This window comes from Zasmidium cellare, assembly GCF_010093935.1.
Source record: "Zasmidium cellare ATCC 36951 unplaced genomic scaffold M409scaffold_35, whole genome shotgun sequence".
NCBI lineage: Eukaryota > Fungi > Ascomycota > Dothideomycetes > Mycosphaerellales > Mycosphaerellaceae > Zasmidium > Zasmidium cellare.
The window spans coordinates 120,666-135,273 of NW_022986979.1; the positions used below are offsets into that span (position 1 = coordinate 120,666).

A 14,608-nucleotide genomic window follows, 5' to 3' on the forward strand; every position below is an offset into this window, starting at 1 on the left:
TGCTAATACCGGCGCTTGAGTGAGCGACTTTATTCCGTTCAAGTAGAGCCTCTTGGGACTCTTAGCACTCAAAGGAACAATATTTCTCCAGTACAACATCGTCCGAATAAAGCACAGCCAGCAGACAGGCGGAATAAGTCTTCCAATCTCTCGATCTGTTCGATACTGCATTTAATTGAAGCGCGACTCTTAAATATCACCTTGCGCAAGTTTGGTCGTGCGGGAAACAAAAGAACACTTTTACGACCGTAACACGTCCCTCCACCACATTTGGTGGAGATCAGAAAATAGGTGGAACCACTGTTCCAGTCAATGGATCCTGTGACTACTCTGCACGATCCAAATGCTGATCGTAGGCGTATTATTCCCGAAGTTTGGAGACGGGAAATACAAACGAACACTATTCCTTTGCTCTCCGGTTCCTTAGAAACAGCATAACAGAGGGGACACCTATTCCATGAATATTACACTAAGCTACATAGCATGTACGTAGCCAGGTCCGTTATGATGCTATTCTGAGGCCGCGGCTATGGCAGATACAAAGGAAGACTTCTTGCAGCATGCGCCACCGAAATTTGGGACGGGGCAGCCTGACACACGGAATAAGTGTTCCACAGCATTCACCGCTTAGTGACGAGGCATGAGTAGAGCCATAATACTGGTAATACTGTTCCCGAGATTCAGATTTGCGGCGTGCGAAGGAGCTCTTGTTCCAGACATTTCCGTTCGCCAGCAATGGGCTGCTCGGCAGGTAAAATCGCTCTTCCACATATCCGCTCCCGTGGCCAATATCGAGGATGAGAAAGACGTCATTTTTGAAACAACTACTCAAGTTCTGGCATTTGTAATGTAAATGAACACTTCATCCGAAATGGCGGCGTAGGTGTTGCGGCATCGCTATCTGCGCAGTAACTCGAGCGCGGCCAACAAGGGCGGCATCAAGACACTCTGGTATCAGCCGCCTGCGACGGCTGCAATGATGAGCCGTGCCGGTTGAGAGAGCGGGATTTCATGGTACCGCCGAACCGGGACCGTTGCACATGCTCGTCCGGCCCGGCAAGGCTGAGACCACTGCGAAGGAATTGCCGTGATCACGGCTGTCTCACCGAATTGTTTTTAATCCTTTCTCACTCATATAATGAGTCGAAGTAGGCTTCGGAACAATATGTTCAACCTCGCAGAAGCTCTGCCATTGCAGTGTAGTGTCTGCAACTCAATATTGTCAATCTGAACCCTTTAAACTGCAACATGGCGTCGAACAAACCATTTCCGAAATCATTTGGGCTAATCCTGTTCCCCGGCTTCGAGGTTTTGGACGTGGCGGGTCCCATCGAGATGCTGAATCGTCTCGCACGGAGAGAAGGATACCATGATATGAGTTTGAGCGTCATCAGCAGAACCACAGACCCCGTCAATCCTGGGCCAATTCCACCATATACGGCTGGAAAGGCCTTCCTCGGTAATCAGCTATACCTGCCTACTCATACACTCGAGTCCGCCCCGGAAATCGACGTCCTGCTCGTGCCTGGGGGATTTGGGGCCTTCGACCTACACAAGACGAACCTCGAGGACTACGTTCAATTCATTCGAGACCGCTACAGCGGTAACAATGGCCATCAGCCACTACAGTACATCATCAGCGTGTGCAATGGAGCAGGCTTTCTGGCCAAGTCTGGGATCTTGGACGACCGCAAAGCTACGACAAACAAAGACTTCTGGAACGAGGTCGCAGCGTACGGACCTAAGACGCATTGGATCGCGAAGGCTCGTTGGGTGAATGATGGCAATATCTGGACAACTTCCGGTGTTAGCGCTGGTGCTGACGGGGTCATTGCGTGGATGGCTTCCCTGATTCCAAAAGAGCTGGTGGATGATGTCGTTAATGGTGTTGAGTGGTTCCGTGCGAAGAATGCAGACAACGACCCGTTCGCAGAAATTTTTGGGCGTCGTGACATTGCACCTGTTGCGGAATGAGATTGAGAAGATCTCTCCCAATCTCTATCAGGAACATGGAACTGTGACGGAGAGGAAGCGCCGAGTCTAGAATGAGAAGCGGTCAAAGTATAGTAACTAGAGACCCCTTGGGACACTTGACACATATGCGTGTTTGAACCCCTCCTCTTCACCTTTGCACCACATGTATATGAACCAGCAGGCGCAAAGATGAAAGGCTTGTCGCCAGATTAGATTATCCTATGACTCCCGTCTAGGTCAGATTTGCCTGCGTCCTGCCTTCTGTGCTTGAGATCCATGTCATTCGCCCTTACTCTTATGACCGGCTGACGTGGTGCTGTCATTGGGCTACGCGCCACGACTGAGAAAGGCACGACTTACTTGCAAAGCACTGCCTGCTCTCTCATACCAGCAGCTTTGGGTTCTGAAAAGCAGCTTCGACACCACAATGGGCTATTCAGAAGACGAACCTTTACAAAAAAGCGCACAACCTCCCCTCGTTCCCGGCGTCTCGCTCCAGAGACGCGCTGTCAGCCGCTTCCGTCCTAGCGAAAGCTATGGTGAAGTCTTGAAAACGGTCATCAAGGTGATTCAAGACGAAACAGAACAACAGTCTACCGCAGAAGGTCTCGGAGGGATGAGAATTACAATATGGAGTACAACTACTACGACGATGCCACAGGACTTGGTCACGAAGCGAGCTTGAAAGAGACTTTCAAGTACTTATCCCACACTATGGCTACTTTAGAACAGTGGAACAGGGAGACAGTCATATATCTGTACGATCAAAGAGTACCAGGCTGTGCACGAAACAACCCGATGACAAGAGGATATTCAGTCGGAATGATTTCATCTGGCTTCGAAACAGTCCTTCGCTGGATGTAGTACTCCAGCGTCTGACAGCTTTGCAGGAATTTGTTGGCCTGGGAGACGAGAGTAGATAGTGGAGTCTCCACACAACAGACTCAATGCATTTTGAAATTATGCTAGTCACCGCGCAGTATGTACCGACGTCCTGCAAAATCTGTTCAACCGTATGAACATCCTCTCGCGAGCCGCTGATATTGCTGTTGGGCAAGAAGAAGGTGTTGGTCTTCCAGCATCGACCTTCGACGACTTGAGTTATCGTGGCCCCTGCCCTGATTCACAAATTAGTTCTTGCACTATCAGCACTTTGGAACTTTGCTAATACCTTTTCCTTGTTCTCAAGTTCTGCAGCACTAGTTCGACGCCGGTCGGCCGCCATGTTCATAAGGAGAGCGGTTGATCGATCTGGTGCCAAAATCAGGGGCTGCACGGGATTCCCTATCTCCACATGGCTAGGCTCAATGACAGTCGCAACTGGGTATGGAGTGGACATCATTCTCTGTCGTAGCTCTCGTCTCATGCGTAGCTGTTCTGGGTCGTCGAAGGCGTTTTTGGGCGAGTGCGATGAATGTTCTGTAGGCGTAGAGACACTTGATTCGTGCTCGAGGGATACCATGGAGGATGTGCTCAGTGCAGACATGGTGATCGAAAAGAGATGCTATCTTCGCGCATTGCACTAGAACGAGGGGACTTTGCACCTTCAGGGATGGGCCACAGGAATTCATTGCAAGGCCAGATATACGGATTGTGACTATTCTCCGCCGACTATGTCATTACAAACAACGACTTGAGATACGATGAGCATATTTTGGTAGAAGCAATGTATCAGTTTGGATATTCTCAGCCCAAGTAAATGCAGATCCCGGGCGGTAGAAACACTCAATGCCATCGTCTCTCTTCTTCCCGCCTGCTTCCATTCATTGTCAGCATACTACTGTGCATTGCAGTCATTTGGCCAGCCTGAGGCTGAAAAGACGAATCTGGATATGATTGCAAATGTCTGCACCATCAATCAGCATCCCACAAGGCTGCGAGAGCACCTAGTGCCCATTCAATTGGCTGGAGACTTACTCTCGAAGCAACGCTCGATCTTACGGTACAGCATCGGCTACGTTATGTACTTTGCCCGTGATGCCGTACTACGTTCAGCCTCGTGATCGACACGGCCCAACAGAGCACCGGCTGCGGCACGGCTGGAAAAGCGTAACCCGCGCCGTACTGTGTCGTGACTTCAGCCCCATTCGCAAGCATATAGCTCATATAGTCGAGTCGGAGCATGTCCATATGCCATTACCACATCATCGTCGACCATGACGGAATCCTTCAACCTCTCTTGGCCGAATCGAAAGATTCACGCCGGTGTAATTCTTCTAAACTCGTACGACAACTCCTGTCTATCTTTTGGAAATCTGCTAACCCGGCCAAGTGTAACGGAGATTCTAGATGTTGCGCCTTTTCATCTGATGGGTACTATGTCGAAGCATTTGAAGGATATGCCTGACAGCGTCTACGCACCGGATCTTAAAGAGCAAGCGCTGGACATTGAGTGTCACTGGGTGAACGAGAGTGGCGAGCCGGCGCAGCTGGCATCGGGCATGCGTGTTCTTCCAACTGTGAGTTGATTCCTTCAGGCCCCTGTTGATTATCGGCGCTGGTGTTATTGACATCTTCATTTCAGACGCTGACATTTCATCGTAGGATACCTTTGCCTCCTGCCCACCCCTGGACATCGTGCTCATGGGCGCCAATAACATGGACTACCAACCATCGATCTCAGAACTAGCGTTCATTCGCAAGGCTTTCGAGGATTCTTCAGCATTCATAGCCGTATGCGGTGCCTTTCGCTCGCTTCTACTATCCGGCTTGCTCGAAGGCAAAACCGCAACAGCACCACGTGGTATGCTGAAAGTCTCCGCCGCGCATCGTCTGAGACAAATTGGGTGGAGAAACGATGGTGTCGTGATGGTAAGCTTTGGACCACGGGACAGCTTGTGAACGGACTTGATGCGATGCGTGCATTCAGCGAAGAGGTCTGGGGCGGACAAGGTGGCTTGGTGGAGACGGTGCTTGATAGAGGATCGTGGCCGGTCAGAGATGTTGACTACGTAGGCCACCCAAGATAACATGATCGTCGGATTCATTTTGCCTGAACGCTCCAATCAGAAAACAGATCTTTCGAGATTCCCTCTTGTTCCGCTCTTCGTGAGGGTGCGGAAGATTCTCGGCTGCGACATTGTAAAGAATTTCGTCTAGCCTTGTATAAGTCTTCCACTGGTATAGGACGATAGTCAAATATGATGTTCCAGAATGTCTTTAGAGGTCATATCCAGGCCTTGATAGATGCTTCAAAAGGCGAAGCTTCATAGCCAACGGAAAACAACATGAACACCACGCTGCCCGCTTTACTCTTCTGCCCAATCTCCGTTCTCGGTCACAGATCCATAGAACGACTTCGCAACAGCGTCCCGAGTCACCATATCAAGGTCTTCCCTCTCAAGACCAAGCTCTACATCGGACGTACCATGCATCGCTTCATAGTCTCCTCCAGCGCCGGACAAGAACTGCATCGCATAGATGACCTTGATAAGACCCTCCACCTTTCCCTGCTTCGCACTCTCTTGGCCGTCTCGGACCGCCTCGTCCACATTCTCATGAGTGATTTGCCAGTCCGTGGGCTGCGTTTGAGTAGCATGTTGTACACTCTTGAGGATGTCGAGCTGCGAGACCTTGAATGACGATATATAGACACAACGATTGACGTACTGCTTCAGTTGATCTTCTTCGAGACTGAGCAGGGCTGCGATCGCCTTTCCCACTTTCGCGACAGTTGTGAAATTGGCCGCAGCCGTACTTGGAGTCCAGATCGTGGCACGTCTCTTCCCGACATCGATGTTGTAGGATCCAGCCAAGAGGCTCTGTGAGACTTGTCAGCTAAGTTTTCGTTGTGTAGCACCTACGATACTCACGAAATCGTAACATGTCCCGTTGACTATTGCAATCCAGCGACTCTTCCCCAGCTTTTCTATCAGGGTCCGAATCTCGTTCTTCTTTTCATGCAGTCCGAACGGAAAGTGTTTGCGGAGAGAGTCTTGCGACACAAACTCGTTTGGGAAGATGTACTTGATATCTGCTTCGGCAGCAGCGGTTACAATGGCCTTGTCCAGAGCTTGTGGTGTATCGAGACCGAGTGCAATTATCACGGCGTCGTGACCTTGAAGAGCTTGCTTGAGGAAGGTGGGCGAATTCAAGTCGCCTTTGACGACTCGTACGGCTTCTGGGAGTGACGTCTTGCTCTCTAACCGACCTATCGATGTAACATTGTGTCTTCCAGTTGCAAGCAGAGCGTTGACGATCGATGACCCCAGATTGCCCGTGGCGCCGAAAATGGCAATGGCTGTCGGAGCAGTCGCCATGCTGTAGAATATCGTCTAATGCGGAGTGCGTGCAAAAAGACCATTCTATTCAGGACCAGCTACATATGTGCGCTTATGTCCGCGCGCGACCTTGGAATCAGGCTGAGCATGGTCTTTGGTTACTAGTCGTAGTCAGGCTGACCAAGAACCGGCATACCGTTCGGATGAGGAGACGGAACGGATGGGGGATCGCAAGTTGAGCCGTTGCGTCACTATACGGCATTGATCTGTTCCGTTGAGGGTACCTTCGAATCTTGGATACGGGGTGTAGACAGGGTCGGACGGCCCGTCAATGCCTACTGATCAAATGCTACTCTGGCGTGTTGTCTTGCAGAGACTGAAGCATGTCCCAGGTGCTATTGTAGGGCCAATTGGCCCACTCGCCAAAGACTTGTTCAAGGTCTAGATCGGCAGAATACGGCAGGCTCTGCTTGGTCTCCCCAGGCTCGATAAGATGCGACTGCGAGCTCGTTTCCGCAGCACGCGTGCTGGAGGCAGCCTGCTGTGCTACCCGTGTCGATAAGATACCATGCAGGCATCGGATCAATTTCGCGCTTGCAGCATAGTGGCTCCCATTGGCAAATGCATCATCGATGGAACAGCCGGCCGGGGCTGATATGGCTTCGAGAGTTTCTGCACTGTGTTGGAGCAGAACAAGCCGGCCTTCGATATCTGGAATCGCCCCGAGTCCTTCGTCAAGCCGTGCAATGTTTTGATCCACAATGAGCCAGCACTGGAACAGAATTTCCTGCGAAGATTTCCGTGCTGGAGGAAGCCAAGACATGCGTTGGAGTCTGAGGGTTTTACCCGCATCTGTGAAGCTTTGTAGCACTGCATGTACAGCCGTATCCTTCAGCGCCACAAAATGCAGAAGAAAATCGCGGAGTCCCTGGCTGGCAGGATCCCTCCAGATGTTGAAGACAAGCTTGCTCATTCTCGCGGCCTCGTGCGGGCTAACCTTGTCATGAGACTCGCTTGGTGTCATGTGAGCCATGATAGCGAAGAATATGGCAACGGCGAAAAGACGTGCACGAGACTGGTCACTGTCCATAGGGGCGAGGGAAATCGCAGCCGAAATCTCTTCTTTCGTCGCGTCGTGGGGCTCCACTGCGGACAGTCGTTGCAAGATCTCATTCTTCTGCTCTTCACAGGTACTTTCGTGATCTGTGATAATGGATGCGAGGACCGTCATGTCACGACGAGCCTTTCTCATTCGAACATAGTGCCGCATTTCGACGTAGACGCATCTCACAGCGTGGAAGAAATAAATGATCGGGGCCGCAAAAGAGACCCTGAGCATCGTTTCGTGAACAACTCCCAAGGCATGATCCATAATGTCGAGGTGGCTTTGCATGTCTGAGAGCGGTTTCAAGATCGAACCCTCGAGAAGGACATGATGGATAAGGGTACGGCACCATAGAAGGACATCGAGAACCTTCTTCGTGCGATAGTCATCGCGCACTTCGTCCCTGTCCAAAATATTTGCGAGGCTACTGGCCGCATCTCCAAAATGACAGCTCTTTGCTATGCTGTACACGAGCATGGTATGAGTAGATCCTCTGATAGCGGCAGAAGCAGATTGTTGGCATGCGATTAATGCTGTCGGTTTGTAGGTAATCACAACGTGGAGGATGTAAACCGTGTGTCGGTGAACAGGCGGGTCATAAATGAACTCCTGGCCATGGTAGGAGACGAAAGCTTGCAGGTATTGACGTAGGTCTTGATGCCAGTATAGCTCACTGGATGGGTGTTCGAGAGCACATAGTGCAAGTAAGGCAAACAGCAAAGAGGTCGACGAGCTGGTAAACGAGCCGCCAACCAGCTGTGATCGTAATTCCGTCAACGTCGGAAGAAATGGTAGATAGAATCGATGCCAGACGAGACTATGTATAATCGTCAACACAAGGTCCCCATCTTACCTGAGGGTCTTACCTTTCGTCCAATAGGGTGGCCAGGCCATTACTGATTGTTTCTGTGAGAGGGAGACGTCCCGGCACAGGAAAACTCGGACTGGAGGCGCCGAAGCTCGAGTCTTGGGCGAGCAACGCTGACATGAGATTCGCCGAGGTCAACATGGCTCGAAAGGCTTCAGACGCATCAGGAGGAGTCTTTGTCTGACTGCTAGTGCCAGTTGTTGCTGTGGAAGATGGGTTGGATGGCGTATAGTATTGGTCGAAGAGACGAGGATTCACAGGGGCAAACGACCGCTCATCAGGCGCGGCAGTGATATTAACAGCGCTCCTCCGATCTGGACCATGTCTTCGCGCTGCTGTCCTTTGTTTTGTTTTGGGTTTGTTGACAATGCAAGGCAGATCGAGGCGGCGACATCGTTCGCATGCTTCTACCGGCGGCCGGGGAGAGCTCGAAGGCCGCACCTCTTCCTGGGCGATTGGGAGGCGGCATTTGATCTTGCGAGCACGACAGGCGGAGCAGATTAGATGTGCATAGCTGCCTCGGGAGCCGTTTGGTAGGGAGTCTCCCATGAGGATAGAGCAAGGTGGTGTAATTGCGGCGGGCGCAATCGCGCGGAAACGGCATTTTCAGCTTGCGATCGCAGCCCTTCCCTCATCTGGCATGCATACCGCTGAACACTACCCAATCACGTTATCATACGGAAGAGGCTGACCAAAGATCGAGCGCTCCAAGGAGATGCCCCAACTCGGAAAGCCGACAGAGTAAACTACTGATGAAGCCTGATTCACTTAACTCGACAACACCCATGGCATGTTGAAGACTAAGCGTCTTGAAATTTTGTGATGACAGAGAAAGGTCTCTAGCAATTTTCTGCCTCGTCTAGCCTTTTCAATCCGTACCGAAGACCTATTCGTCAACAGTGCTTTAGTGCAGGCTCTCGATCAGGATCCACTGGATCTTGTTCATGGCTTTCGTCTCCTTTTCCGCCTTCTTACTCTCCTCCTTTTTCGACTTCCCACTGTCTTTATAACGATCCTTGTCCATCTTCTCGAGCTCCTTCCGAGCGTCCTTCTCCACCTTCTCTATGTCTTTAGATCTCTCGCGTTCAATTTTGGAAGCATCTTTTGGCTTTTTCGCGAGCTTGCGATCAAGCTCGTCGTTTATCTTGTCAACCTTCCTCTGCTTTTTGCTGATGTCCTCGTTCTCTCGGCTATCGCCTCTTTTCACGTTGTTTCCCGAAGAGCCGCTCTGGGCCCAATCCTTTGCACGTTCCTTCTGAAACTTTTGTTCTTGCTTTGCAAGGACTCTTTTCTGCTGCGCTGCGCTCATATTATTCAAAATATTGGTCTGCTGATCAGGAGGTGGCACGTCGAAGGTCACAGGAGCCGCATAACCTTTTAGCATGGCCATACGGCGCTCAATGAGGCCCATGTCGTTGGAATGTATATCGTCGGCTGGTGCTGAAGCGTCTGGAGGTATTCGCAATTTGTATCTGAGCGCTTCCGTGGTAACTAATTCCACCTTTAGACCACGTGGATTGAAAAAGGCCGTATTCGACTTCGACAAGAACATCGACCCTCTAGTCTTGCTGACTGCAGCTACGCCGACTTTTGCAACAGTTTGGATTCCAAACGAGATCAGCTGGGCATGCGCAAATGGGATCATTCCCACCACACCACCCGCCAGGTCGACGATTTGTAGAGGCGGGCTGCCAGCTGAGACCACATTCAGATTATCAATGAACTTGACGAAGTCTTCCATTGATACCCCATGCTCTTTTAGCTCGTGACTGTAGGCTCTTGCGTAGGGTTGGCCGAGTCCAGGAATGACCTGAGGTATGGCAACAGGCTGGCGAAGTCTCTGAGGATTGATCTGCTGCGGTGCGGGTTGTTGTGTGAAATTAAGTGCCCGCTCTAAGAACTCGTCACTGGTGGAGGCGTCTGGGGTCGAGCGCGAATAGGGAGTAGGATCGCCGGTGTGCGATGGGGTGATGTCTTGACGGTTCGAGAAATTGCTGTTGGTCATGTATGACGACCGAGGCTCTTCGGGATAGACGTCACTGTAGGGAGGCGTTTGATTGAGCTGGAAGTTCTTCATGCTGGGTCCATCAGGCCCATCGGGGTAGTATGCTTGATGCGTGGGATATGAGGTCGGTACTTCTGCTTGCGGGTAGGCTCCCCAAGAGTTTTTCGATGCTGGTGTTTGTTCCATGACTGTGACGCTTCAGCTCCGAGGGAAAGTTGGTCGACTGGGTGGTTGCTGCGATCGTTCTAGTCGTTCAATCGTTGTCAGAGCAGCTCTGTCGCTTCTCAACGAATCTTATAGATGGCCAGAATAAACCAGACGCGCAGCGAAGACAAGTATTGTCATTTGGACTGTCGAATCTCTCAGCCGCGTTCAATCCTTGTCGATAGGAAGGCAGGAGAACGCGCAATTTGACGCGGAAGCGGAAGCGGAAATATCGCAAGCGGGAAACGCAAGTGTGGAAAAATTCGCAAGGCTCAGCAAAAAGCATCTGAAGTATAATCTCTCCATTTGATTGGCGCCTGTAGTGGTCTATGAGAAAATACTTGCAGAACAACAGTGTCTTCACTTCTCAGCCTCAGCAAGGCTAAAGCTAAGTCCACGGCCTTAGTCGATCGCCACCAATTGCTCAAGAGCATTTGGACAGTGATCTTGTGCAACAAAAGATGATGTGGAGATACATAAGGATGTGTCAACCCTACCGCTCACCAGCAGCAAGCAGTCTACATCCCTTACATATTCCCAAATACTACAGACTAGCATCATGCCAGACCTCAAAGCCGCAACGTTCGCACTCGCCATTGCTATGCCAGCTCTAAGCTTGCCAGTCGCGGCGCTACCTACCGCACAGCCGTCTTCCACCATTGTGCCGGGCCAAACACTTCTCTACAACAACTACAGCGGAGTAGCTCCACCTTTCCCCGGCAACGTTCAAGGAGCCTCGCTGCCGACAGCATGCGGAAAACCAGGGCCAGATGATGTTCTGTGGCAGAACTTGCTCGCCGCTGAATGGATCGTCTTCTCGTTCTACCAACAAGCCGTTGAGCGATTCGACGCAGCCTCGTTTACAAGTCTTGACCTGCCAAATACGACGTTCGAGAGAATCATCGAAATTCGAGATAATGAAGCTGGGCATTTGAATGCCTTCTATGATGTGCGTTGAGGATTCGCTCAATATGAAACATCTCATCATGAGCAGTGCTAATCATCCCTCCAGCAAATCAGTAATGCATCCACAAAACCCGGACCATGCAGCTACGACTTTGGCGTCACAGCCCCAGGAAGCTGGCTCGCCCTGCAAGTCCTAATCGAAGTCTCCTTAATGGCCTTCCTCACAGGCCTCGCGCAAGAAGCCAAACTCCCCTCTACAGGAGCGGCCTTGGTCGCCGTCGCCGAAGTAGAATCACGCCATAATACATGGGCATTGATCGAAGCCTGGAATCTCAACCCCTTCTCCGGGCCCATCGATACAGCATACCCCTATGCCGACCAGATCCTCGCTTCCACCAATGCCTTTGTCGTGAATGGATCCTGTCCGAAGGAGAACCCTCCTTATCCGTATCCTAACCAGCATCTCCCAGCGTTGGATTGGAATAGGAAGAACGAAACGGGGCATACAGGCACTGACATCACTTTCACATTCACGGAGCAGAAAGCTCTGTTCGACGACGATGGGGAATATTTCGCCGTGTTTTTCCATGCTTTGGCCAATATATCCGTGCCGTTCGACCCGAAGAAGAGGACTTCGCGAGTGCCCGCCGACTTTGATGCTGGGAAGGGCATTGTCATCGCTGTTATTGCGGATCAATGGGGCGCACCGACGAAGGAGAGCTGTGTCACAGCACCGCTTATTCTACTTCAGCAGCCAGGCAGTATCACACAATTAGTTTGAGTGGGGAAAGTGTATGATATGCGCCATCGTTCAGTTCAGATCCTCTTCTGACTCTGAACAACGTTCGACCTATATAGAAGCCTTATCGCAGCGTTTGGTTCTCAAAGTGATCTTGACAACGCGCTATCACCTGATTATAAGTCTTGACATCTATGGCAACTCGATGAGTCTCAACTCATTATCGATCATGAAACCTCAAGACAGCCTCGCCTCCGTAACCGACCACTTCTCAGGCCCAGCCTTATACGTCGCCACAACCGTCAAACCCACACTCTCCAACAAAGCCTTCATCTGAGCTTTCGTCCTCTCTCTCCCCGCAAACAGGCACATCAAACCGAGATCCTGCCTGACGGATTGTATAGACGGCATGAAGTCCTCAATGATAGCGTCGTGGACGAGAAGGCGAGAATCTGGGCCCATCACTTTGACGATTTGTTTGAGGAAGTCTTGGCAGACCGGGTCGTCGTGGTCGTGGAGGACGCCGCGGAAGTAGTACGCTCTTGCGCCTGGGATTCATCAGTCCTGTTTCTCGTGAGAAGAAAGAACAGGCTTACCTTTGATAGGCTGCTCCTTGAACATGTCATGCACCATGACCTCCACACCCTCTAGGCTCTTGCCCTCGGCCACCTGCGGCAAATCCTGCAATATCATCCGTCCACGTTCCGGCGGAAAGGATTTTCTCAGACTCAAAGCCTGATGTCCATGACCACCACCTCTGCGAACAAAGATCAGACAAAATTCGTATCCAAACAATCAATCAACTCACACATCAACAAAAACAATCTCCTCCCCCGTCGACCCCTCAAACAACTTCTCAAAAGGAAACTCCTCCACAAGCGCACTACTCGTATACGGCCTCGCAGCAGCCATATAATCATTGAAATACTTCCCCATCTCCGGGTTCTCCTTCATCCACTCCCAGATCGTCCCATCGCCTTCGTACACCTCCTGCCAGCAGCATTCCTTCACGCTCGCTGGGCTTTTATAACCATTCTTGCGAAGAAACCATGGCAGGGCGGAGTACGCTCGCATGGAGAACATCTGCGTCATGGCGCTGCCGTGTCGGCCGGGGGTGGTGAAGTCTCGCGTGATGTCGTTGGCGAGGTAGTGTTGCTCGTCGGTCTGGTCGATGAGGCCGTGTGCTGCGAGGGCTTGGACGATGCGTTGGACGAGTAAGACGTCGCCTCCTTCGGATGAGCGAGCGATCTCTGCAGTTGTCATGGGTTTGTCGCCTTGAGCTAACGATGCGAAGATGCCCATTTCGCATGCTGCCGCCGCTGCCGAGAGTTCGACTGGCTGTGGAAATCATCAGCACTCGCTTTTCATATAGTTGTCTGACTTTGCCTTACCGCCCAGACCATCCGCAAGGCATAATCAGCTGGTGTTTGCAGCTGCTGAACCAGCCGTCTCCCTTCTCGCAGCACCTCTTCCCTCTCAGCACTATTACTTCCCTTCAAGGCTTTGACAGCCTCGTTAGAGACACTCTCAAATTTCGCTGCCAGGTCCGCATTGGAGCCCATCTTCACAATTCAGCTGTCCCGAGAGAAATCCAAGAAGAAGAAGAGCATGCAGCACGGTGGCAGCGGATAAAGATCGATATATGTAGCGACGAGCTCATGACGACGTCATGGATGATTCCAATGCTATCTCCGCGTTCCATCCTACATTAGTGAGCTAGAGAGCTCGCAAGAATTTCTGAAAGGACTGAGATCAGGTGAGGCTGAAGCAGGATTGTTCATGCCGCGAGCTGCGTTGGGTAATAGCTCGAGCTCGCATTCTGAAGAGAAGCTTCTAATATAGAATAAGTTTAATCTATCTTAGAAGCTTACTTCTGCCCATCTTTTAGTTTAGGATTGGAGCTGCTGAAGAGAAGCCAATCGTTCATGATGAAATTATTGTCATTCAGAGGTGTCGAATCCTGTTCGGAGATGATATAAAGGGTGTCATTGACCACGATTGGGCCTGGGTCTTTCGAGTAGTATAATCCGTCTACGAGGATTGGATTGCCCGGCGGCGTGAACGTGAGTGTCTTGCCGTTTGCAAGCAGAATCAGTCCAGCAAGTGGTGATATGTTTCTGAAGCCAGACCACATGGCGAGCGTTGAGTTCTGCTAGCGATGGCAGGGTGTCTGTGATTGATCTTCTAGGTGGCTTTTTGGTACATGACCAAGTTCGCCCCGCCTTCTCCCAAAAATATGTAGGCAGTTGTCCAAGAAGCTCAGCTAGGTCCTGTACACCATCCGTCGATAGAACTAATGTAGAATGAATAATGATTGGTGCAAGATTACGAGGCAAGGTTCCGAGGTAGCTTGGGAAGGGGGCTGCAGTTGCATTCGCCATTGTTGACCGCCAGACTGCTCTGAGATTACCACAGATTCAGCTCGGATATAAGGTACAAGAGCGGGAGGGACCTCCGTCACTAGTCCACTCGTCAAATGCAAGTCCATGAATCATCGCTGCGGCAACTCATTCATGCCGACCTGCTTTGGAAACCCAGAATGTAAATTATGGCCTGCACTTTGAACTTCTTTAGTGGCGGCGAAGTT

At 51.1% G+C, this 14,608-nt stretch overlaps 8 protein-coding genes across 8 annotated transcripts; 3 read left to right on the top strand and 5 right to left on the bottom strand.

Moving 5' to 3' along the window:
- Positions 1–1,248: 1,248 nt before the first annotated feature.
- On the top strand, positions 1,249–1,974 carry M409DRAFT_58215 (uncharacterized protein; the record flags this gene model as incomplete). The annotated part of the gene is made up of 1 exon (XM_033813853.1): positions 1,249–1,974. One exon carries the CDS (start codon positions 1,249–1,251, stop codon positions 1,972–1,974), a length of 726 nt encoding a protein of 241 aa, XP_033663337.1.
- A 1,007-nt stretch (positions 1,975–2,981) lies between these two features.
- Positions 2,982–3,460, bottom strand: M409DRAFT_58216 (uncharacterized protein; the record flags this gene model as incomplete). The annotated part of the gene is made up of 2 exons (XM_033813854.1): positions 2,982–3,092; positions 3,146–3,460. 2 exons carry the CDS (start codon positions 3,458–3,460, stop codon positions 2,982–2,984), a joined length of 426 nt encoding a protein of 141 aa, XP_033663338.1.
- Positions 3,461–4,130: 670 nt separating this feature from the next.
- On the top strand, positions 4,131–4,815 carry M409DRAFT_27074 (uncharacterized protein; the record flags this gene model as incomplete). The annotated part of the gene is made up of 3 exons (XM_033808407.1): positions 4,131–4,198; positions 4,247–4,433; positions 4,519–4,815. 3 exons carry the CDS (start codon positions 4,131–4,133, stop codon positions 4,813–4,815), a joined length of 552 nt encoding a protein of 183 aa, XP_033663339.1.
- Positions 4,816–5,222: 407 nt separating this feature from the next.
- On the bottom strand, positions 5,223–6,233 carry M409DRAFT_69061 (uncharacterized protein; the record flags this gene model as incomplete). Its single annotated transcript, XM_033818108.1, has 2 exons — positions 5,223–5,735; positions 5,787–6,233. 2 exons carry the CDS (start codon positions 6,231–6,233, stop codon positions 5,223–5,225), a joined length of 960 nt encoding a protein of 319 aa, XP_033663340.1.
- A 310-nt stretch (positions 6,234–6,543) lies between these two features.
- M409DRAFT_27076 (uncharacterized protein) lies at positions 6,544–8,716 on the bottom strand (the record flags this gene model as incomplete). The annotated part of the gene is made up of 2 exons (XM_033808408.1): positions 6,544–8,116; positions 8,166–8,716. 2 exons carry the CDS (start codon positions 8,714–8,716, stop codon positions 6,544–6,546), a joined length of 2,124 nt encoding a protein of 707 aa, XP_033663341.1.
- A 355-nt stretch (positions 8,717–9,071) lies between these two features.
- Positions 9,072–10,172, bottom strand: M409DRAFT_37413 (uncharacterized protein; the record flags this gene model as incomplete). Its single annotated transcript, XM_033810727.1, has 1 exon — positions 9,072–10,172. One exon carries the CDS (start codon positions 10,170–10,172, stop codon positions 9,072–9,074), a length of 1,101 nt encoding a protein of 366 aa, XP_033663342.1.
- An 805-nt stretch (positions 10,173–10,977) lies between these two features.
- M409DRAFT_69063 (uncharacterized protein) lies at positions 10,978–12,063 on the top strand (the record flags this gene model as incomplete). Its single annotated transcript, XM_033818109.1, has 2 exons — positions 10,978–11,325; positions 11,389–12,063. The coding sequence occupies 2 exons, from the start codon at positions 10,978–10,980 to the stop codon at positions 12,061–12,063; spliced, it is 1,023 nt and encodes a 340-aa protein (XP_033663343.1).
- Positions 12,064–12,258: 195 nt separating this feature from the next.
- Positions 12,259–13,583, bottom strand: M409DRAFT_27079 (uncharacterized protein; the record flags this gene model as incomplete). The annotated part of the gene is made up of 4 exons (XM_033808409.1): positions 12,259–12,569; positions 12,618–12,778; positions 12,830–13,359; positions 13,413–13,583. 4 exons carry the CDS (start codon positions 13,581–13,583, stop codon positions 12,259–12,261), a joined length of 1,173 nt encoding a protein of 390 aa, XP_033663344.1.
- Positions 13,584–14,608: the final 1,025 nt, after the last annotated feature.